This window comes from Aquarana catesbeiana, linkage group LG05, assembly GCF_042186555.1.
Source record: "Aquarana catesbeiana isolate 2022-GZ linkage group LG05, ASM4218655v1, whole genome shotgun sequence".
NCBI lineage: Eukaryota > Metazoa > Chordata > Amphibia > Anura > Ranidae > Aquarana > Aquarana catesbeiana.
In genome coordinates, this window is record NC_133328.1 from 363821000 (window position 1) to 363843693 (window position 22694).

At 42.0% G+C, this 22694-nt stretch overlaps 1 protein-coding gene across 1 annotated transcript in view; it reads left to right on the forward strand.

Moving 5' to 3' along the window:
- The window catches only part of TNFRSF11A (TNF receptor superfamily member 11a), a 152451-nt gene extending 135637 nt beyond the window's left edge, over nt 1–16814 (forward strand). The window contains exon 10 of the mRNA XM_073630913.1: nt 10466–16814. Coding sequence (XP_073487014.1) covers nt 10466–10860 — 395 coding nt within the window. The 3' untranslated portion in view covers nt 10861–16814. The remainder of the gene's footprint in view (nt 1–10465) is intronic.
- Nucleotides 16815–22694: the final 5880 nt, after the last annotated feature.

Sequence of the window (22694 nt, forward strand, 5' to 3'; positions counted from 1 at the left end):
CAGTACATAGAGTAATTAAAAACTATATTTGTAACAGATTTATTTTATGCATATAGAACACAAAGTGGATCTGTGAATCTCAACAGTATTATGTCAGGAAATACACGCAAATGTCATTTAGGCAGAAAAGCTTTTCTTGCTAACATTGTTTCAAGAACATAGATCTTATTATAGAAAGTTTTCTTCGCTTTGGATAGAGTGGGGAAAGGTTAGAACATCGGTCAACTTTTTACTGCTGACTGTGGAGTTGGTTATCTATAACTGGAGAGTGCAAAACCTGGTGCAGCTCTGCATAGAAACCAATCAGCTTCCATGTTTTTTGTCAAAGCTTAATTGAACAAGCTGAAGTTACAAAACTGATTGGCTACCATGCACAGCTGCACCAGATTTTGTACGCTCCAGTTTTAGTAAATCAACCCCAGTGTAAATTTTAGGAGATTTGTCCTCATTTACCGTCCATTTCACAGTTGTCACTGGACCAAAAACCAAAGCGAAAAATCCTACCATTGACAACTGTCCCTGGATATGGAGTTGATGGGAACTTTTCTGGTGACAGGTGTCAAAAGGGGAAGTTTCCTCACTTTGGAGAGAATTGCTTTAATTTTCTATCATGTGTCCTAGACAGGAAGTGAGGGAAAACCAATGACAGCAATAAAAAGCCAACAGAAAATCTAAACCCTTCCTCACTGTATCCACAAAAACATCTTTTTAGCTTAGTTCAGTTCCTTGAAACATATTGTTTTTAAAGAGTTTCAAACAGGGGGCTGTGCTGTAAGCAAACAGGGTTGAGCGGCCCCAAGTGTAGGGGTCTTGAGGCTATTTTATAAAGCTTGAAAACATCTGGTCTGCAGGATTTTAGGATAGGGTAAAGAAGGTGGGTAATAGGTAGTCCACCTGGAAGGGAGGCAAGTGAGGATGTTTCTACTTTTATTTGAAAAGAAACCTTTATAAAATGTCTGCTAACTTTAATAGTATCTTACATATGTAATACATGAGATTGGGGCGTAACTTCAAATCATGGGACCCCATAGTAACATTTTGATACGCTATCCCTCAGCTCTGGCAATACCTGTCATTCATCTTGACATAAAGTATACCAAAATCAAAAATGGGAAGCTAGAAAACAGTCAGCTTAGTCAGTACGCTAAAAGGGACCAGTGTTGTTGATAAAAGTTATAGTAGGATACATAACAATAACCTTAAAACTATGATATCGGTTGTTCTATAGAATTTTAGCTGAGGAGAAACCCTGGAATCTGTGACTGCATTAGGTATACAGGGTTCATTTAAGTATGTAGCAGAAGTTCAAAGGGCAATAAATCTACAAGACAGCTAAGCAAATGCTTCCAGGGATCTGTGGCTATGGACTTTACTTGGGTCTGACGTCAGCCTTTCTATACTGGAACCTAAGTTGTATTTCCACCTTTTGCAGTCAAATTTGGAAAACACCCCCCATATGTTTATTATGTGATCCCATTCACACAGCATATCTAAACAATATATATATTTCTTACCTTTCTAGTTCTTTCTTTGGAACAGGGATATAGACAACTTGTATTGTTATGAATTAATTGCAAGATACAGATTCCTTTAGAGCTGCAATAACGTACAATGTACAACCCAAGCCCTGAGCTCTTTAATACCATGTTAGGACAGACAGGGAGATTTACTAAAACTGGAGTGTGCAAAATCTGGTGCAGCTCTGCAGAGAAACCAGTCAGCTTCCAGGTTTTATTGTCAAAGCTTAATTGAACAATCTTTTTTTTTTTATTTAAATACTTTTTTTTTTTTTTATTGTTTCTCAAGTAGCAAAAAAGGTACATCAGCATAAAATATAATGCAGTGCCTTGCAGTACATAAACCTATTATTGCTTTACCTTCCCTCTCCCCCTTTCGCTACCTTCCCTCTCCCTCCCCCCTCTCCCATACCACCTAGTCATTAATTGTGCATGTATTTCTGTTAGTTGCAGAGCCTCAGGGGGGGACAGGAGAAGAACCCTCCAAGGGACAGAGAACAGTACAGTGGGATAGGTCGTCTAGTGTCCCCCAAGGAGGAAAGAGAGAAAAAAAAAAAAAAAGAGGGACTCCATCCACTCATCACCATCCTTCTATAGGGGACACCCCATCTTGTCCAGCCAAGGTTTCTACATTCTCTCGAACTTCCTGTGGAAGTTCTCTAGACCTTGCCTAACAAATGCCACTCCACTCTCACTCCAAACTGTTGATCTGTGCCTGCCATTTCTGTGCAATTAATTTTCTCGCCTGGAATAGGCATCTCAGCACTACTTCGGTGGTGCCGGTCGGAACTCTACTTTCCTCCATGCTCCCTAATAGACATGTCTTGGCTGCCGGTGTTCTTCCGAGAAAGTTCCTCTCGGCGGATAAGGATCCCCTCTACTGCGCAGGTGCAGCGCCTGCGCAGTAGGAGCCGGCAGAAATAGCCAAAGCGAAATAGAGAAGAAATCAGCTGTACACGGCGCCTGTAAGAGGGCCCCTCACGGGCTCGCTTCGCTCGCCACCCTTCGGGCACGGCCTCGCTGCGCTCAGCAACTATTTTTTATTCTCCCTCTAGGTCCACTTGGATGGAGGGGCTTGAACCTGGACCCAGGGCGCAGGCGCGGTATACAGCTGATTGAAGATTTTCTTCTTCGGGTATTTTTACGGCGGCTCCTAGTCATTTGTACTGCGCAAGCTCAGCGCTTGTACAGTACAGGGGGGTCCTTATCCGCCGAGGAAACTTTCTTGGCAAGACACCGGTTCCAATGTGGTCTTAAAGGTTTTATTTATCCTGTCTATTATCTCCACCCAATATCTAAATAGCTTCGGGCATTTCCACACCATGTGGATAAAGTCCCCTGTCACCTTGCACCTTGTGCACTCATCGTTTTGTCTCCACCCAAGTTTGAACATTTTTTTAGGGGTATAGTAGACTCTGTATATTAAAAACAAATGAGATATTTTCTGTGAAGAAGAAATTGAGACCAGTGCTCCTCGTTTCAAGATCCTATCCCATTCTTCCGTAGTCATTACCCTCACATCTCTCTCCCATCTCGCTCTGCTCTTGGAGGGCCCTACTCCACTTATTATTCTAGCCTCCAATCTAGCATATAATTCGGAGATTAGTCCTTTAGTTGTGTCTGACTTAATTATTTTTAGGAGAGTAGGGATCTGGGTCCATTCAATTATCTGTGACCTGAACTGCACTTGAATAGCGTGTCTAATTTGAAGATATTTAAAAAACTATTTATTTGATATATTGAATTTCCTTTTCAAGTCTAGGAAGATTTTCATAAGATTGCCCTCATACAGTTGGATCAATCGGTTAATGCCCTGTCTCTCCCATTCTCTAGACCTCTCTATACTCCTTACTTCCGCTAAATTTCTATTGTTCCATAGAGGGGTATATTCAGTTACCCCTCTATATCCCATTAGTGCCTTCATTACCTGCCATACTTTACTGACTAGTTTTATTGTTGGGCATCTGTAAATAAATGAGTCTGCCTCTAATACCGCCACTAATATGTTATGTGGGGCCCCCATTATCATCATTCTATCGCTGGACTTCCTCCCTCCTAAGACTCCACAGCCCGCTAGATGTTGCAGCTGAGATGCTAGAAAATATGACCTCGGATGCGGAAACCGCCAAACCCCTTTCTTTAATCGGTAACTGCATAGTTTGCAGGCTAATCCTAGATTTGCCCTTTTTCCAGGTTAATTCCCTAAAAAAGGGATTCTTTTTTTTTTTAACCACTTTTGACCTATCCAAATTGGGGAGTTGTGGAACAAGTATAGTATCTGTGGTAGCCATATCATTTTTATTAGATTGCAACGCCCTGCTACAGATAGAGGGAGTCGACTTCAGATGTCTCCTTTTTGCTTTAATTTAAGTAGTAGTGGGACTAAGTTGTTATTAACATACTGGTTTATATCGTTCGTGATCCAGACACCCAGATATTTCAGTTTTGCCACTACTTTTAGGTGGGGAGTTCCCGACGGTATCTGGCTACTAAGTGAGTTGACCGGTAACAAGGCCGATTTCTCCCAATTGATAACCAGACCAGAAAATCGTCTGAACTCCCCCACCATTTGTATCACTGTATTTAATGAAGTTTCAACATCTCCAAGAAAAAACAGTACGTTGTCCGTGAACAGTGTTATCTTGTCCTCTTCTGCCTGTCTCTGGAACCCCTGTATATCTAGCATGGATCTAGTCATAATTGCTAGTGGTTCCATCGCGAGAGCAAACAATAAGGGGGACAGGGGACAACCCTGTCTCGTCCCTCTCTCCAATCGGAACAGTTCTGAATATTCATTGTTAATTTTTATTTTTGCTCTTGGTTCGCTATAAAGTATTTTCACCCATCTAATAAAGGAGGGGCCAAATCCAAATCTTTCTAACACCCTCCACAGGTAGTCCCATTCTAGGCTATCGAAGGCCTTGGCGGCATCCAGGGCCATTATGGCCCTGGAGCCCATATTGTCTGTTGTAATCTGCAAGTTTAAAAAACTCTTCTGATGTTAATACTAGTTGACCTATTGGGAATAAAACCTGACTGGTCAGGATGTATAAGATTTTGAATACATCCGTTCAGACGAGTAGCTAGCACGTTAGCCAAAATTTTTATGTCAGTGCATAATAAAGAGATTGGGCGATAAGAGCAATCTGAAGTTAGAAGCTGATTGGCTAACATGTACGACTGCACCAGATTTATTAGATTGCAACGCCCTGCTACAGATAGAGGGAGTCGACTTCAGATGTCTCCTTTTTGCTTTAATTTAAGTAGTAGTGGGACTAAGTTGTTATTAACATACTGGTTTATATAGTTCGTGATCCAGACACCCAGATATTTCAGTTTTGCCACTTCTTTTAGGTGGGGAGTTCCCGATGGTATCTGGCTACCAAGTGAGTTGACCGGTAACAAGGCCGATTTCTCCCAATTGATAACCAGACCAGAAAATCGTCTGAACTCCCCCACCATTTGTATCACTGTATTTAATGAAGTTTCAACATCTCCAAGAAAAAACAGTACGTTGTCCGTGAACAGTGTTATCTTGTCCTCTTCTGCCTATCTCTGGAACCCCTGTATATCTAGCATGGATCTAGTCATAATTGCTAGTGGTTCCATCGCGAGAACGAACAATAAGGGGGACAGGGGACAACCCTGTCTCGTCCCTCTCTCCAATCGGAACAGTTCTGAATATTCATTGTTAATTTTTATTTTTGCTCTTGGTTCGCTATAAAGTATTTTCACCCATCTAATAAAGGAGGGGCCAAATCCAAATCTTTCTAACACCCTCCACAGGTAGTCCCATTCTAGGCTATCGAAGGCCTTGGCGGCATCCAGGGCCATTATGGCCCTGGAGCCCATATTGTCTGTTGTAATCTGCAAGTTAAAAAAAACTCTTCTGATGTTAATACTAGTTGACCTATTGGGAATAAAACCTGACTGGTCAGAATGTATAAGATTTTGAATACATCCATTTAGATGAGTTGCTAGCACTTTAGCCAAGATTTTTTTGTCCGTGCATAATAAAGAGATTGGGCGATAAGAGCAATCTGAAGTTAGAAGCTGATTGGCTAACATGTACGACTGCAAAAGATTCTGAGTGCTCCAGTTTTAGTAATTTTCCCCCTGGTGTGCACATCTAGTTTACAATTGATAATCAGGTCTGTCAGCAGGGCAAAAATAACTCCCCAGTCCCTCCCTAACACTACCTAGAAGGGGAAATGTTTGGGAGTTTTCAGAAAAGAACAAGTAAAAAGGTAAAATGCAAATGTTTGCTATGTTATGTGAATAAGCACATGTAAAAAAATAGGTGTATTCCCAATGTGGCTGCAAAGGTGGAAATACAAAAATACAATTTAACACATTTGTTTTCTTTAATAGCCTTCCTAACAGGGCCCCCTACTACCCCAGGTCCAATCAGCTGCAGCTCTGATCGGTGTATTCTGAGCGCAGCAAGGAGGATTCCCCCATCCACCTTGAATATGTGGATGGGGAAATTTGTCTTTTTTTTTTTTGATCAGCTGGTTGGCTGATTAAAAGAAAAAAAGATCCATCTATGGCAGCTTTACAAGGACAGACAGTGGGATGAATACCCACTTTCCGACAACTAAAAACATCATTGGTTGGTTACTTACAGTCAGGTCCATAAATATTGGGACATCGACATAATTCTAATCTTTTTGGCTCTATACACCACCACAATGGATTTGAAATGAAACGAACAAGATGTGCTTTAACTGCAGACTTTCAGCTTTAATTTGAGGGTATTTACATCCAAATCAGGTGAACGGTGTAGGAATTACAACAGTTTGTATATGTGCCTCCCACTTTTTAAAGGGACCAAAAGTAATGGGACAGATTAACAATCATCCATCAAACTTTCACTTTTTAATAATTGGTTGCAAATCCTTTGCAGTCAATTACAGCCTGAAGTCTAGTACGCATAGACATCACCAGACGCTGGGTTTCAACCCTGGTGATGCTCTGCCAGGCCTCTACTGAAACTGTCTTCAGTTCCTGCTTGTTCTTGGGGAATTTTCTCTTCAGTTTTGTCTTCAGCAAGTGAAATGCATGCTCAATCGGATTCAGGTCAGGTGATTGACTTGGCCATTGCATAACATTCCACTTCTTTCCCTTAAAAAACTCTTTGGTTTCTTTCGCAGTAAGCTTTAGGTCATTATCCATCTGCACTGTGAAGCGCCGTCCAATAAGTTCTGAAGCATTTTGCTGAATATGAGCAGATAATATTGCCCGAAACACTTCAGAATTCATCCTGCTGCTTTTGTCAGCAGTCACATCATCAATAAATACAAGAGAACCAGTTCCATTGGCAGCCATACATGCCCACGCCATGACACTACCACCAAAATGCTTCACTGATGAGGTGGTATGCTTTGGATCATGAGCAGTTCCTTTCCTTCTCCATACTCTTCTCTTCTCATCACTCTGGCACAAGTTGATATTGGTCTCATCTGTCCATAGGGTGTTGTTCCAGAACTGTGAAGGCTTTTTTAGATGTTGTTTGGCAAACTCTAATCTGGCCTTCCTGTTTTTGAGGCTCACCAATGGTTTACATCTTGTGGTGAACCCTCTGTATTCACCCTGGTGAAGTCTTCTCTTGATTGTTGACTTTGACACACATACACCTATCTCCTGGAGAGTGTTCTTGATCTGACCAACTGTTGTGAAGGGTGTTTTCTTCATGAGGGAAAGAATTCTTCGCTCATCCACCACAGTTGTTTTCCGGGGTCTTTTGGTGTTGCTGAGCTCACCGGTGCGTTCTTTCTTTGTAAGGATGTTCCAAACAGTTGATTTGGCCACACCTAATGTTTTTGCTATCTCCCTGATGGGTTTGTTTTGTTTTTTCAGCCTAATGATGGCTTACTTCACTGATAGTGACAGCTCTTTGGATTTCATATTGAGAGTTGACAGCAACAGATTCCAAATGCAAATAGCACACTTGAAATGAAGTCTGGACCTTTTATTTGCTCCTTGTAAATAGGATAATGAGGGAATAACACACACCTGGCCATGGAACAGCTGAGCAGCCAATTGTCCCATTACTTTTGGTCCCTTAAAAAGTGGGAGGGACATATACAAACCGTTGTAATTCCTACACCGTTCACCTGATTTGGATGTAAATACCCTCAAATTAAAGCTGAAAGTCTGCAGTTAAAGCACATCTTCGTTTCATTTCAAATCCATTGTGGTGGTGTATAGAGCCAAAAAGATTAGAATTGTGTTGATGTTCCAATATTTATGGACCTGACTGTATCTAAGAGTCAGAAATTGCTCAAGGAACCCCTAGTAATCTCCGGAGGAATCTTGGTTGAGAACAGCTTGTCTATAGATATGGAACAGCACAGGCAAACAGCCAATGTATTGCTGTTTATTGTTTTTTTTTTTTGTTTTTTTTTTTACTTCCACTTCAGTGAACGCTTTTGAGAGACTTATTTCAACTTGCCGTTCAAACTATGTCCCTTCTCAATTTCACATCATTGTGGCATCTATAAAAAGGAAGAGTTTGTTGTAATATTTAAAAACATGACCATTGCACTGAATATTACAAACAATAGATAGGTTGCAGATCCCTGCATGGCAGGTGTAATTGGCCCCACTGGAACTCGGAACTGTCACTTTGGCCATCTGCACGAGAAGATGTTTACAGTGCTCTATAAAAAAGTAAAATATCTGAAGATACATCCAGCTAGTTAACTAATGTGGTAAAGGGGATGTCCACCCTAACACCAAAATCGCTACATCTGCACTACAGACATCCACGATCTAAGACAAACCTATCTAGCCCTGTAAAGAAGAAATCAGTATATATACCTTTTCTGAATACGCTCCGGTTTGGTCCCACGCTGAGCTGTCAGCTGTGGCTTCTCTGTGTAGGCGGGTGCAGAGAAGGCAGCCGACAAGTGATGTCACTTCCCATTCATTTCACAGCTGTTGTCGGCTGTGTCCTCTGCAGAGCTTCTGCTGCTGGAGACCAGACCAGATCGGCTTCAAAAAAGGTATGTACACTAATTTCTTCTTTACAGGGCTAGATAGGTTAGGCTTATATCGTGGATGCCTGTAGATGTAGCGATTTTAGTGTTAGGGTGGTCTTCCCCTTTAAGGGCTCTTCTATTTCACCTGAGTGATCCTGCCACAGTGGAAATTGTGAGCTCCTCAGGAATTTTTAACACATTTATTTCAGGAGATAAGCCTATGCATTTGTTTCAGCTGTAATTCTAATGCCGTGTACACACGACCGGACTTTCCGGCAAAAAAGGTCCAACGGAATCATTCCGTTCGTGTGTGGGCTTCATCTGACTTTTTATTTCTAAAATTCTGATGGACCTAGAAATAGAACATGTTTCAAATCTTTCCGACAGACTCTATTGAGAAAACCGTTTGTCTGTATGCTAGTCCGACGGACCAAAAACTACGCAAGGGCAGCTATTGGCTACTGGCTATTGAACTTCCTTTCTCTAGTCCCGTCGTACATCATCGCGTTCTAAATGAATGGACTTTGGTGTGATCGTGTGTAGGCAAGTCCGTTTCAGCGGAACTCCGTCGGAAAGACCGTCGGAGTCTATTCTGACGGAGAGTCCGGTCGTGTGTACGCGGCATTATAAGTAATTATATTAGAAATACAGCTGGAAACTGGTAATACTACAAATTACTGTATATATTGCCAGTACCTTGAGTACTGCTTGGACGTTAGAAGAAGGGGGTACACCCCGAACGCTCTCCCTGAAAATCAAAATGTTGGTGCAAAAAAAAAAAAAGGATCACAGACAGTACTCAATTTTTTTGGGGCTAAGCATGAATATTTAACTCTAAAGACCGATCTCCAGTATTTACACTTTCAGGAAAACATTATATTTTATGTCTAAATTAGTGAGAAATTATATTCATAAATGAAAAACAGGTAATACAATCAGCACAAAAAATGTAAAATATAATACAACTAATGCAGCTAGCACAAAAGATTATCACATATTCCCAGAAACGTGTAACAAAGCAAAGTGCAGCGCTTGAAATCTAAAAACAGTTCAATAAAAGGAAAAAGAATAATGAAGAGCACTAAGGGTCCCAGCAAGCACCAAGAGACTTCCACGTGGCAAGCACAGATCAGGAAACAATGGTGACAGACCCTCCACCTCCAGAGCACTCGCTTCGCTCACCTCTAGTAATGGAACACTGAGCTAACGGATGGTCAATTGCACAGGTCCCAAACCAGGGTATATTATCCAGACAGAGTCAGGAATGCCACTCGATTTCCCCAGGACATGGATAAGGTGAGACAAAAAAGGATCTAAGTGCTCACTGTTTGATTGATTAAACGGCTTTAGTGTACTATAAAAAGGTTACTCACAAACATCCTCATGAAAATGCATTTGTAGATACACTACAGAGGTGTGTGAGAAGCAGGTCAGCAGCGGGTGACGTCAGCGCGTGGCTCCTCCCCCGTATGCGTTACATTCAAGGAACTTTGTCAGCCCAATTTAATCTAACAGTGAGCACTTAGATCCTTTTTTGTCTCACCTTATCCATGTCCTGGGGAAATTGAGTAGCGTTCCTGACTCTGTCTGGATAATATACCCTGGTTTGGGACCTGTGCAATTGACCATCTGTTAGCTCAGTGGTCCATTACTAGAGGTGAGCGAAGCAAGTGCTCTGGAGGTGGAGGGTCTGTCACCATTGTTTCCTTATCTGTGCATGCCACGTGGAAGTCTCTTGGTGCTTGCTGGGACCCTTGGCTCTCTTCATTATTCTTTTTCCTGTTTTTGGACTTTTATTGGACTATTTTTAGATTTCATGCGCTGGTTTGTAACAAATTATATTTATACATCACAACTGTAGGGTCACATGAAATTTTGGAATAATGTGTGAATTTGGAATTTAGTTTTGGGCAAATAAATTAATAATCAATGCCATTTTCCTTCTTTTTTTTTTTTTCAACCCAGGAAATGTGACCGGAAATAACAACACAACAGTCATTTCAAGTGCTCCAGTAATGAACATTAAAACAGATATGGTAGTAGTCTATTACAGCGGAGTCTCCCAGGACGCTCACGCGCCTTGTGAAAATGAAGAAAACATTAAGCGTCCAATGCAAGAAGAAAGGCAGGACCATTGTGACAGCTTTGTGGCAAACACACCACTGTACAACTACAATGACATTCCCTGCTGCTCAATGCCAGATACTGACTGTCAAGAAGCTGAGGTTAACCTGAGAGACTCCAACTGTCCGGTTACATCCAGTCAGGACCTTAGTGATGTTATGTACTATCAAAATACAGACTTTCTACCTGTACAAGAGGAAGGAAAGCCGGAATTTTACCACATAGAAGTTATATAAATTTTTCAAAAAATGAAAAACATTTTTGTCACCATAAAACTGTGAAAAGGGAACATATATATGCTCTTTTTTGAACTACAGAGCCAGAGAACTGTCTGGACAATGAACCATGGTCAGCCTTGTAAATTATCTGGAATTCCATTGCCTTTATTGGGGATTTTTCTATACTATTCTTATTTATTTTGCTGTGATTTGTTCCCATGTTTGGTGAAACGTCTACATTCAGTGACTATTACATTATAATGTGTTGCTGAAAAATTGTTCCACCCAAAATGGGAGAGATAGTTTTGACAGTATGACATGTTGCCTAACCTTGAAAGCATGAAAATGATAACTGAAGATCTTCTCCTATCTGCTAATGCTCATTGCTATTCTCACTGTTCTGTGAGTGCAGGAAAAGAGAGAAATTCATTTTTTGTGCATATTTCTTTGAAATTTACAGTACTTTACTATGGGCCCTCATGTATTAACATGTTCTTAGCAAAAACAGGAATTACTGCTTAGCCATCAATCAGCACCAGGCTTTCCTTGAAAGATTAAATATGTTTGGTGGCTGTGGGAAAATGATTCCAGTGCTTAGTTAGGAACATGTTGACGTCTAAGGTTCCTTATATTATATTTTTCCTTTTCCAGTTCCCTTTATTGTAGAAATTTAATCAGACCTTTTTTAGGCATTTCTAATAAAAAAAGAGGAATGTGCTTGAATGATTCAATAATGATGGCAGTAGTGTGTTGGTGTGCAAGTATGATATTACTAGATAAATGACAATGAACAGGCAACTACAAGTCATACCACCCTTGATGAGGCATAGGGAACAAAGATAAATCTGCACAGTGCTGCTCTCCTTTGTACTAGTTTACTATGGAACTAATTTCCAGCTTCATCCAGTGCCAACTTCTGGCATATGTCACTTTATTACTGAGCCTAATCCTTAGTTAAAGTGAACCTGCACCCCATCTTTGAAGTATATTGCTCCTTCCCCTCCTTTCAATTGTAGATGTAAAATCTTTCTTTTTGAAAATTGCCCTTTTTTTGGTGGAATGCAGTCCACACTGCTACCTTTCTCACCTAGGCAAGACAGAGGACCCCTATGCAGGTCAGTCACTTAGCATGGGACCCAAAAGACGTGAGGATCGCTGTAGTTGCCTGCTTCCACATGCTTCCCACACGTATGGAATATGTATATTTACATTGGTCCAAGCTGGATCAATGTAACTATGAAAAAATATACCTTGAATTCAACTTCAATGTCCATAATTTGGATATAGGGGTACTTTAGGGATATAGCAATGCAGCAATAAGCAGATTCATCTGTTTTCATAATAATATTACAAGAATGCTGAATGTAACTCCATAAACATCAGTAATCTCTCAGCATATTTGGGCCTTCACTAAGTAATTCTCTCTCAACTATAAGAGCCCTTGCACACTGGGGCGGTTTGCAGGCGCTATTGCGCTAATAATAGTGCCTGCAAACCGCCCCGAAAGTGCCGCTGCTTGTATTCCAGTGTGAAAGCCCCGAGGGCTTGCACACTGGAGCGATGCGCTGGCAGGACGGTAAAAAAAGTCCTGCCAGCAGCATCTTCGGAGCGGTGAAGGAGCGGTGTGTATACCGCTCCTGCCCATTGTAATCAATGGGACGGCGCGGCTATACCGCCGGCAAAGCGCCTCTGCAGAGGCGCTTTGCGGTGGTATTTAACCCTTTCTCGGCCGCTAGCGGGGGGTAAAACCGGACTGGACTTTCAGCGGACTTTTCCAGCCGCAAATCTGACGGACTTTAGATTTGGAACATGCTTCAAATCTTTACGTCGTAACTCCGCCGGACCCAGAAATCCACTCGTCTGTATGCTAGTCCGATGGACAAAAACCCACGCTAGGGCAGCTATTGGCTACTGGCTATCAACTTCCTTATTTTAGTCCGGTGTACGTCATCACGTACAAATCCGTCAGACTTTTGTGTGATCGTATGTAGGCAAGTCCGTTCGTTAGAAAGTCCACCGCAAGTCCGCCAAAAGTCCATCGAAAGTTTGTCGGACAGGCTGTCGGACTTTTGTAGATGAAAAGTCCGACCGTGTGTACGCCCCATTACATTAAAAAACAATTTGAGGCTTCTTCAAAAAGTTTCCGCATTTTTTAAAACAAAATTATATATAAAAGTGTGGAATTGTTAAAACTGTGGAACTGTGGGGGGGCATTTGGGGGGTGGGGAGGGGGAGGGGAGGGAGAGGAGGCGAGAGAAGACAGCCAATGTCAAGTTAAGAGGTACTTGTCACTAGACATACAACTAAGTTTTGGAAGATGTACATGAACCCTGTTCTGTTTCTCCCTCCATGTGTTGATGTTGATTACGTTGACCCCTCTTTTTTAAATGTTTATATCTATGTTTGTACCTACTGTCTTAGCCCATGTTGGGCAGTAATAAAAAATTTATATTTGAAAAAAAAAAACTGTGGAACTGTTAAAGCCCAGCTTCAACCAAAACATTTTATTTTGTTTTGGATAGAGAGGGGAAAGGGTGCAGCGGTCTTCAAACTATGGCCCTCCAGTTGTTCAGGAACTATAATTCCCATTATGTCTAGTCATGTCTGTGAATGTCAGAGTTTTACAATGCCTCGTGGGACGTGTAGTTCTGCAACAACTGGAGGGCCATAGTTTGAAGATCCCTGGGTTAGAGCTTCTATCAGGTTTTCATTTCTGTCTGTATCCCTGTTGGATAGATTTTTCCCCAATAGGGGGGACACAGGCAAAAACAACAATATATTTTCTGTATACTGGGAAAGGGTTAGAACTTCTGATAATGTTTTTATTGCTGTGTATGCTTCCCTGTGCTGGTGAAACTGCTCCCCCATTTTTTCACAGGGACAGAAAGTGAGGTAAAATCTCCCCAACGCTGTTGATGACCGAAATAAAAATTTGACGTAACTTTTAACTCTTCACGACTCTATCTAAAAACATTTTAAAAAATCAATATTAGGAGTTAGGGCTCATTCTCACGTGTGTCAGCCATTGGTGCCCCTCTGAAAAATGATCCATGATGGTTATGCCTCCTCTTTGCTTGTTGTAATCCTAAAAAAGCTGAACCACTGTGTGTTCAGCAGCAATACTGCCTGCCAAATGCAACATGGGATTTCATTTTTGCTGTGGAATGTGCCCTAAATGGTTGCAGACTCTTCTTTAGTGGGGGGGGGGGGGGGCAGGAGTAAAACCATGGCTCAACCTCCTGCTTTAATATCCCCCCGGCCACCCGTGAGAACAAGTCCTTAGGCTGCAGCCTTTCTACCAGCAAGACAATACTGTAGCTACTAATCTCACAAGTCTAATGCCCCGTACACACGATTGGACTTTCCGACAACAAAACCGTGGATTTTTGTTCAAAGGTTGTTGGCTCCAACTTGTCTTGCATACACACGGTCACACAAATGTTGGGCAACAATTACGAACGTGGGAACGTAGTGACGTACAAGACGTATGACAAGCCGAGAAAAAGGAAGTTCTATAGCCAGTGCAGCTCCTTCTGCTTGATTGCGAGCATGCGTTAACTTTTGTGCGACGGACTTGTGTACGCACGATCGAAAATTCCGACAACAAAGTTTTGAGACCCTGCTAGCAAACATTTGTTGGCAGAAATTCCGACAACAAATGTTCGATGGAGCATACACATGGTCAAACTTTCATCCAACAAGCTCATATCCAACGTTTCCCGTCAGAAAATCCGACTGTGGAATAATTGGAATTATTACACAATGAAGGTAGAAATTGCTAGCACACATCACAAATGCAGCAGAAGTTTTTGTAGTCCTAGATTTCAGATTCGTTAACTGTCAATCCACCCCATATATGCCTAATTAAAGGATAAGTTCACCTTTCGTAACATATTACATGTCGCACCCATATTCAGTGTGTAACTTGTAACATGTTACGTACGAACAGGCCCCCACACCTCACGATCCCTGCTGTGACAGCTAGCAGGGTCCTTCTCTCTCCCCACTAGCTGTCACAATTGACAGGGCTCTCTGCATGGAAAACTACAAGGTCCAGCAGCCTTTGTGGATCCTTATCAGATTGTATCTGCTTAACTGTGTGGGACGTACAGGCAAGCAGATACACTGGCAGATCTGCTGGAGACCTGCATGGCACCAGCAATTTGCTGATCGCTGGTGCAATGCTTTAGGTTTCGTTTACACTGCAGCTGTTGGGGGGGGGGGGGGGGGAGCTCGGGAGAGAGAGAGAGAGTCTGGAGTCTGTTATTTGAAGGATGGCTGATCCTTCTTTAAAGTGGATGTAAACCCTCACATATACCCTGTGAAGTGAACAGCCTCAGATGATGCGCAAGTTTTACATGTATATCTGATGTCTTCAGCTTTATACATTCTTTAGAAAGTGCACATTGTGTTAGAAATGTTTCTACCTGTTTCAGCAGTGGGTGGGGAGTATGGGCATACACTGTGTGACAGCTGATTGGAGGTAAGAGACATACACCCCCTCCACATAGGCATAGGGATTGGGGTGGTGGGTAATCACCGCATTCCCATCTGTCTCCTGCAGGGGGGGAGAAATTGCCACATTCCCATCCGTCTCCCGCAGAGGGGGGGTTGGCATTGGTTTGAGCACCAGCCGCCACTGTAACAGGAGAATGGAGCAGCAGAAAGACACGGGACTTGGGGCTTTGGATAGAGATAAGTAAACACTACAGATATTTGTGCTCAGGTCAGATTTCATGAATTGGGTTTATATCCACATTAACATACAGAACCTGGTAATGCTTAAGGCTGCCAAAAATGCAGACACCCTTTAAAGGGGAACTGCAGTCTGCTCACATAATTTGTAATACAAACATATTTGCCATTCTGAAGCTTCCCTGGATTTACACAGACACACACCTCCAGCTTTGCAGGTCCCATTGGCCCTCTTATGACTCACCCCCCCCCCCTCTCTTCTTGGCAAACTCTCTCTCGAGAAAGAGAGTTGTGCATGATGTCATAAGCCTAGGCTTTTCACAAGACAAGAAATAGGAACTGTATGGGCTGTATAAGGTATTTACTGGCAGAAAGACATTTACTATCCAAAGTTAAAACAACAAGGGCAGAAGATTTAATAGATGCAAAGATGAAAAAATTACTGAAGTTCTGCTTTAAGATATATCTTGAGATGAAAAAAAAAATGCTGTTGTCATCACTGACTTCTTCTAAAAATGCCTGTTGCCTGGTTGTCTCTGGTTTCAGTGTTTGATGGCACAGGCCTGGAACAAGCATCAGAAAATCAGTACTACTTGTTTTAAAGGCAATTGCTCAGAAAGCACTGGATCAGCATGTTAGTCAGGAAACTAGTATTTTTAGTATTTTTTTGTCTGCATGCACTTTCTTTTAAAATAACTCACTTCACATCATAGTCAAAAATAGCCAAGAACATTGAGCAAATATTGTGTTTTTTTTTTTTGTCATTACGATTTCTTTGTAGAAAGCCGTTGTACAAAATGGAGGCCTCAGTTTGTGGCATGCAGTACTAATATTTATGATTGTCAAACGTATATCTTCCCTTGCAAAACCTCCCTTACACAGAGAACATGTTTATGCTAGGGCTTCCACAAATAACAGCCCCTCTGTAAAAATAGAAATCTAGCTGTAAATATATGTCAAGCAGGCAGATGTATTTTTGTTTCTGCTCTGGTATCTGCCTCTCATTGTGGCCAATGGCCTCTAATGTGCCTCCCTGAAGTTTTAGTGCATTCTGCTACAAGCGGTTAGAAACTGGTGCCTGGTTTGCACTGTAGCAATTAAACACATACGTTATTTAAATGTATCATTGTATCAAAGCTACTCATTTATTTTGCTCAAGCATATTTGTTCATATTGACAATTCTTTGTACAAATTTATATAGAGATGTAAACACTGTAAATGTTTTGTATAATTTGTTTTCATTTATACTCAGGGAAATTAAATGTTAAAAAGATGATTTTTTTAAGATGTTGTGTTTGTTACTGCAAATTACACCAACGATTTTTATGACATCAGTGCCCCCTAGTGTTTGTTAGATAAGAACATTCGGAAGGGAAGCAGAAGGTTTCAAATTCCAGAAAAAAAAAAAAAAGATTCCGAGTAACTCTAGTGATAGAAACATAAATGTACATTTTTAATTACATTGCATGTCATGAAGTTTAGTATAAGGCAATGATTCACAAAGTGTGCAAAGCTCCAGATGAGGAAAACAATTACCGTATTTATCGGCGTATAACACGCACATTCATTTTAAGAGGGAAATTTCAGGAAAAAAACTTAAATTTTAAATAAGGAACTTTGAAGCAAAATAAGGGTCAGTGCCTATCTGCAGCCTCACCATTGCCATAAATGCAGCCTGATCAATGCCCATCTGCAGCTTCACATGTGCCATCAGTACAGCTTCGCCATTGCCAACAATGCAGCAGCCTCACCATTGCCTTCAATGCAGCAGCCTCACCATTGCCTTCAATGCCGCAGCTTCACCATTGCCATCAGTGCAGCCTGATCGATGCCCATCTGCAGCAAGAGGGGACAGGGAGGGGGGGCGGGATGAGTGCCGACAGATTACATGCAGTGAGAATCCTATGATAGACAGAACAGTGGTCCAATGGCGGCCCAGGAGACGGGACTTCCTATTACAGAGGCTGCCAAGTAAACAGGAGATTCTCACTGCATGTAATCTGATGGCGCTCGTCCCGCCCCACTCCCTGTCCCCTCCGAGGCAGCTAAAATTTAAGTATTGGCGTATAACACGCACGTGCTATTTGCACCCGATTTTCATGGTGAAAAAGTGCGTGTTATACGCCAATAAATACAGTAATTAGCAATTATAATGGCCACTGCATACCTGTATAACTTTGGGGTGTATTTATCAATGATTTTAGCTTAGTAACTCACCCAAGATTTGCCCAAAATTTGATGGTAAACATTTACCTTATGGATCAATCCAAAGTAGCTAAATGTATTCCAAGATTTACCAGGGAAAATTACATTCTCTGACATCTAACATCTGTTTTTCAATACAGTAGGAAAGGGTCTTTTATGTAACATCCACTCTATGCAACAAAATAACGACTAACTTTTCCTCTAAATTTGCCTGACATTCCCTCAACCTATTTTTTCCAAAGTTCACCTGGTTAAGCAGCAGAATTATTGCATTTTCTCCAACAAATATCATGATTGGAAGAAGTTTGTTAATTTCCACGCTGTGGTAAAACAGGTGAGGCTGCTGCCTACCCCCAAAAACTCCACTATGTGGAGTTGGTATGAAAGGTGTAAGAAGAGCATAGGTTGGACTTGATGGACTTGTGTCTTTTTTCAACCTCACCTACTATGTAACTATGTAAGAGGGGAGGTAAATTGGTGACAATTTACCTCCCCTTTTCTTACAAATGTCATGATTGTCTAGGGAGAATGCTAAACCTGTTTAACACAAGCTGTGGGGCTATTTGTCCCCTAGTGTAAAATCCTTCTCTTACCATCAAACCAATATTCCATCAATCATATATACATAAATGCATACAAAATACATAAAAATGAAATTCCAAAAATTTGTGAGCAATCAATTAAACCAACATCGAAAGCCCATTAGAGGACATTGGGCCCTCAGGCCACCCTCATGAAGTCTGTTTCTGATTGTTTGGTCAGAGACATTTACACCAGTGGCCTGCTGGAGGTCCATTTGTAGGGCTCTGGCAGTGCTCATTCTGTTCCTCCTTGCACGAAGAAGCAGATATCGGTCCTGCTGATGGGTTAAGGACCTTCTATGGCCCTGTCCAGTTCTCCTAGAGTAACTGCCTGTCTCCTGGTATCACCTCAATGCTCCTGAGACTGTGCTGGGAGACACAGCAAACCTTCTGGCGATGACACATATTGATGTGCCATCCTGGAGAAGTTGGACTGCCTGAGCAACCTCTATAGGGTCCAGGTATCGTCTCCAGTAGGGACACTGACCCTAGCCAAATGCAAAACTAGTGAAAAACAGTCAGAAAAGATGAGTAGGGAAAAAAAATGTCAGTGGCCTCCACCTGTAAAACCATTCCAGTTTTGGAGGCCATCTCATTGTTGCCCATCTAGTGCATCTGTTGCTAATTTCATTAACTCCAAAATAGCTGAAACCGATTAACAACCCCCTCTGCTATATAACTGATCAGATCACTATCCCAGGAGTTTAACTGACTTGATGCTATACTCTGATTAAAAAGTGCTCCTTTAATTTTTTTGAGCAGTGTATATATGATTGATGCAGGGCCGTCTTTAATATTGATTGGACCCTGGGCAAAAATTTTCTTGGGCCCCCCCATGCAATTTCACTCTCCACCTGCTCTGAGACATACAATAAATAGCACCTAGACTTAAAATCAGTTTACTGTATCAGATCAGGGTGCAGTTGCGATTGGTTGCCAGCAGTTACAGCATATCATTACTACTTACTGACTGGTTGCTAGAGGTTACAGCACACATTATGGCTCACTGATTAGTTGCTAGAGGTTACAGCAAATTATTTCTGCTTGTTAATTGGTTGCTAGAGATTACTGTACAGTATTACTGCTCATTGATTGGTTGCTAGAGGTTAGAGCACATCATCTCCTCACTTCATGATATACATATGAATGCCACCTTTATTTACATATCAATGGTGCCGGCCGCAGCTATTTCCTTATGAATGCCGCCGCTATTTACATATGAATGCCGGTTATTTACATGTAAACACAGGGTCTGGGCAGCATTAGTACCAGCATTTCACACTGAGATATTGGGACACAGAACAGGACTAAAACTTCAAAGGACAAGGGAATTTAAACTGGGATAGTTGGCAAGTATGAGGCAGCTGTTTGGGGCCCCACAACAATGACAGGGCCCAGGGCAGCTGCCCCTTTTGCCCTGCCTTGAAGATGGCCCTAGATTGATGGAATATTGGTTTGATAGTAAGAGAAGGATTTTACTTTAGAATACAAATAGCTCCACACTTTGTGTTAATCAATTCTCAATGAACACACATGAGAGTGTTTATAGGTGGGTGGCTTAGAGATTTTGAAACAAGAATACATCAGCATAGCAACTCACAAGACTCATGTTTTCAGAGTGCTAAATCTGTGTTTTTAATACAGGTTCAGCACGTCCATGCTTTTTGGTTTAAATACATAAGGGCAGCTCAGGTCCCTTTGAGAATCTCCCATGTGATCCTGGCTCACTCCCCGTTGTGCTTCAGAGGATGCCAAATAAAATGCTAATTTTGGACATATTTGGTGGGATTGCCCAAAAGTAAAACGATTTTGGATCAGAGACTATCAAATTATCTACACAGTCAAAGGTAGGTAATTTTTGTAAATAATCAACCCTAGGAGTGCACCAACAACCAACTAAAACTATTCTCACACATTTTATACAGCAGCAAAAAAAGGTAATAGAATGAGCATTGAAAGCATGACTGTCCCTTTTGTGGAGGTCCCACAAGTAGGGATGAGCTTTGTGTTCGAGTCAAACCCATGTTTGACTCGAACATCATCTGTTCGGTCGTTCGCCGAATTGCAAACAATATGGACCGTTCACGCCAAATTCGAGTGACGCGTCACGGCCCATAATTGACTGCAGCATCGCAGTGCATTGCTGGCTGATGATTGGCCAAGCATGCACTATGACCCCCATGCTTGGCCAATCACAGCACCGTCTGTACAGAGAGCTGTAATTGGCCAAAGCCAGGGTGGCCTTGGCCAATTATGGTTCAGGGGGTTTAGTACACGCCCCACACTATATAAGGCCGCCTGCACGTCGGCCCTGTGTAGTGTGTTCCGGCGTTGAGAGACAGAGACAGAGAGACAGTGTCATTTGATTTAAGATAGATAGATTAGGCAGGACAGTCAGTCAGTTAGCTGCACTTACAGTGTATTGGGTATATATATGCATTCCCAGGTGTTGCATATATATATATATATATATATATATATATATATATATATATACACTGTATTCAGTTTAGCTATACCTGTTCTTGTTAATCTCTTCCTGACAGGCAGGCAGGTGTTGTTACAGTATTTATAGCTACCTGAAGAAAATTGCTGGTGTTCTTCTGATCCTATTAGTACCACAGTCAGGCAGCTACAGTATTTACAGTTAGTGTAGTGTGTCCTCTACAAACTGTTCAGCTAAACCTACATGTAGAAGATTGGTGATGTTTTTCTGATCCTATCACTACCGCAGGCAGCTACATTATTTACAAGTTAGTGTAGTGCGACCTCTGCACAGTGTTCAGCTAAAGCTACAAGTTAGTGTAGTGCGACCTCTGCACAGTGTTCAGCTAAAGCTACAAGTTAGTGTAGTGCAACCTCTGCACAGTGTTCAGCTAAAGCTACAAATTAGTGTAGTGCGACCTCTGCACAGTGTTCAGCTAAAGCTACAAGTTAGTGTAGTGCAACCTCTGCACAGTGTTCAGCTAAAGCTACGAGTTAGTGTTTGTGTGACCTCTGCACAGTGTTCAGCTAAAGCTACAAGTTAATGTAGTGCGACATCTGCACAGTGTTCAGCTAAAGCTAAAAGTTAGCGTAGTGCGACCTCTACACAGTCTTCAGCTAAAGCTACCTGTAGAAGATTGGTGGTGTTTTTCTACCGCAGGCAGCTACATTACTTATAAGTTAGTGTAGTGCGTCCTCTGCACAGTGTTCAGCTAAAGATACAAGTTAGTGTAGTGCGACTTCTGCACAGTGTTCAGCTAAAGCTACAAGTTCGTGTAGTGCGACCTCTGCACAGTGTTCAGCTAAAGCTACAAGTTAGTGTAGTGCGACCTCTGCACAGTGTTCAGCTAAAACTACTAGTTAGTGTAGTGCGACCTCTGCACGGTGTTCAGCTAAAGCTACAAGTTACTGTAGTGCGACCTCTGCACAGTGTTCAGCTAAAGCTACAAGTTAGTGTAGTGCGACCTCTGCACAGTTTTCAGCTAAAACTTCTAGTAAGTGTAGTGCAACCTCTGCACAGTATTCAGCTAAAGCTACAAGTTAGTGTAGTGCAACCTCTGCACAGTGTTCAGCTAATGCTACAAGTTAGTGTAGTGCAACCTCTGCACAGTGTTCAGCTAAAGCTACAAGTTAGTGTAATGCGACCTCTGCACAGTGTTCAACTAAAGCTACAAGTTAGTGTAATGCGACCTCTGCACAGTGTTCAGCTAAAGCTACAAGTTAGTGTAGTGCGACCTCTGCACAGCGTTCAGCTAAAGCTACGAGTTAGTGTAGTGAGACCTTTGCACAGTGTTCAGCTAAAGCTACAAGTTAGTGTAGGGTGACCTCTGCACGGTGTTCAGCTAAAGCTACAAGTTAGTGCAGTGAGACCTCTGCACGGTGTTCAGCTAAAGCTACAAGTTAGTGTAGTGCGACCTCTGCACGGTGTTCAGCTAAAGCTACAAGTTAGTGTGGTGCGACCTCTGCAGAGTGTTCAGCTAAAGCTACAAGTTAGTGTAGTGCGACCTCTGCTCAGTGTTCAGCTAAAACTACAAGTTAGTGTAGTGCAACCCTTGCACAGTATTCAGCTAAAGCTACGAGTTAGTGTAGTGCAACCTCTGCACAGTGTTCAGCTAAAGCTACAAGTTAGTGTAGTGCGACCTCTGCACAGTGTTCAGCTAAAGCTACAAGTTAGTGTAGTGCGACCTCTGCACAGTGTTCAGGTAAAGCTACAAGTTAGTGTAGTGCGACCTCTGCACAGTGTTCAGCTAAAGCTACGAGTTAGTGTAGTGAGACCTCTGCACAGTGTTCAGCCAAAGCTACAAGTTAGTGTAGTGCGTCCTCTGCACAGTGTTCAGCTAAAGCTATGGGTTAGTGTAGTGCGACCTCTGCACAGTGTTCAGCTA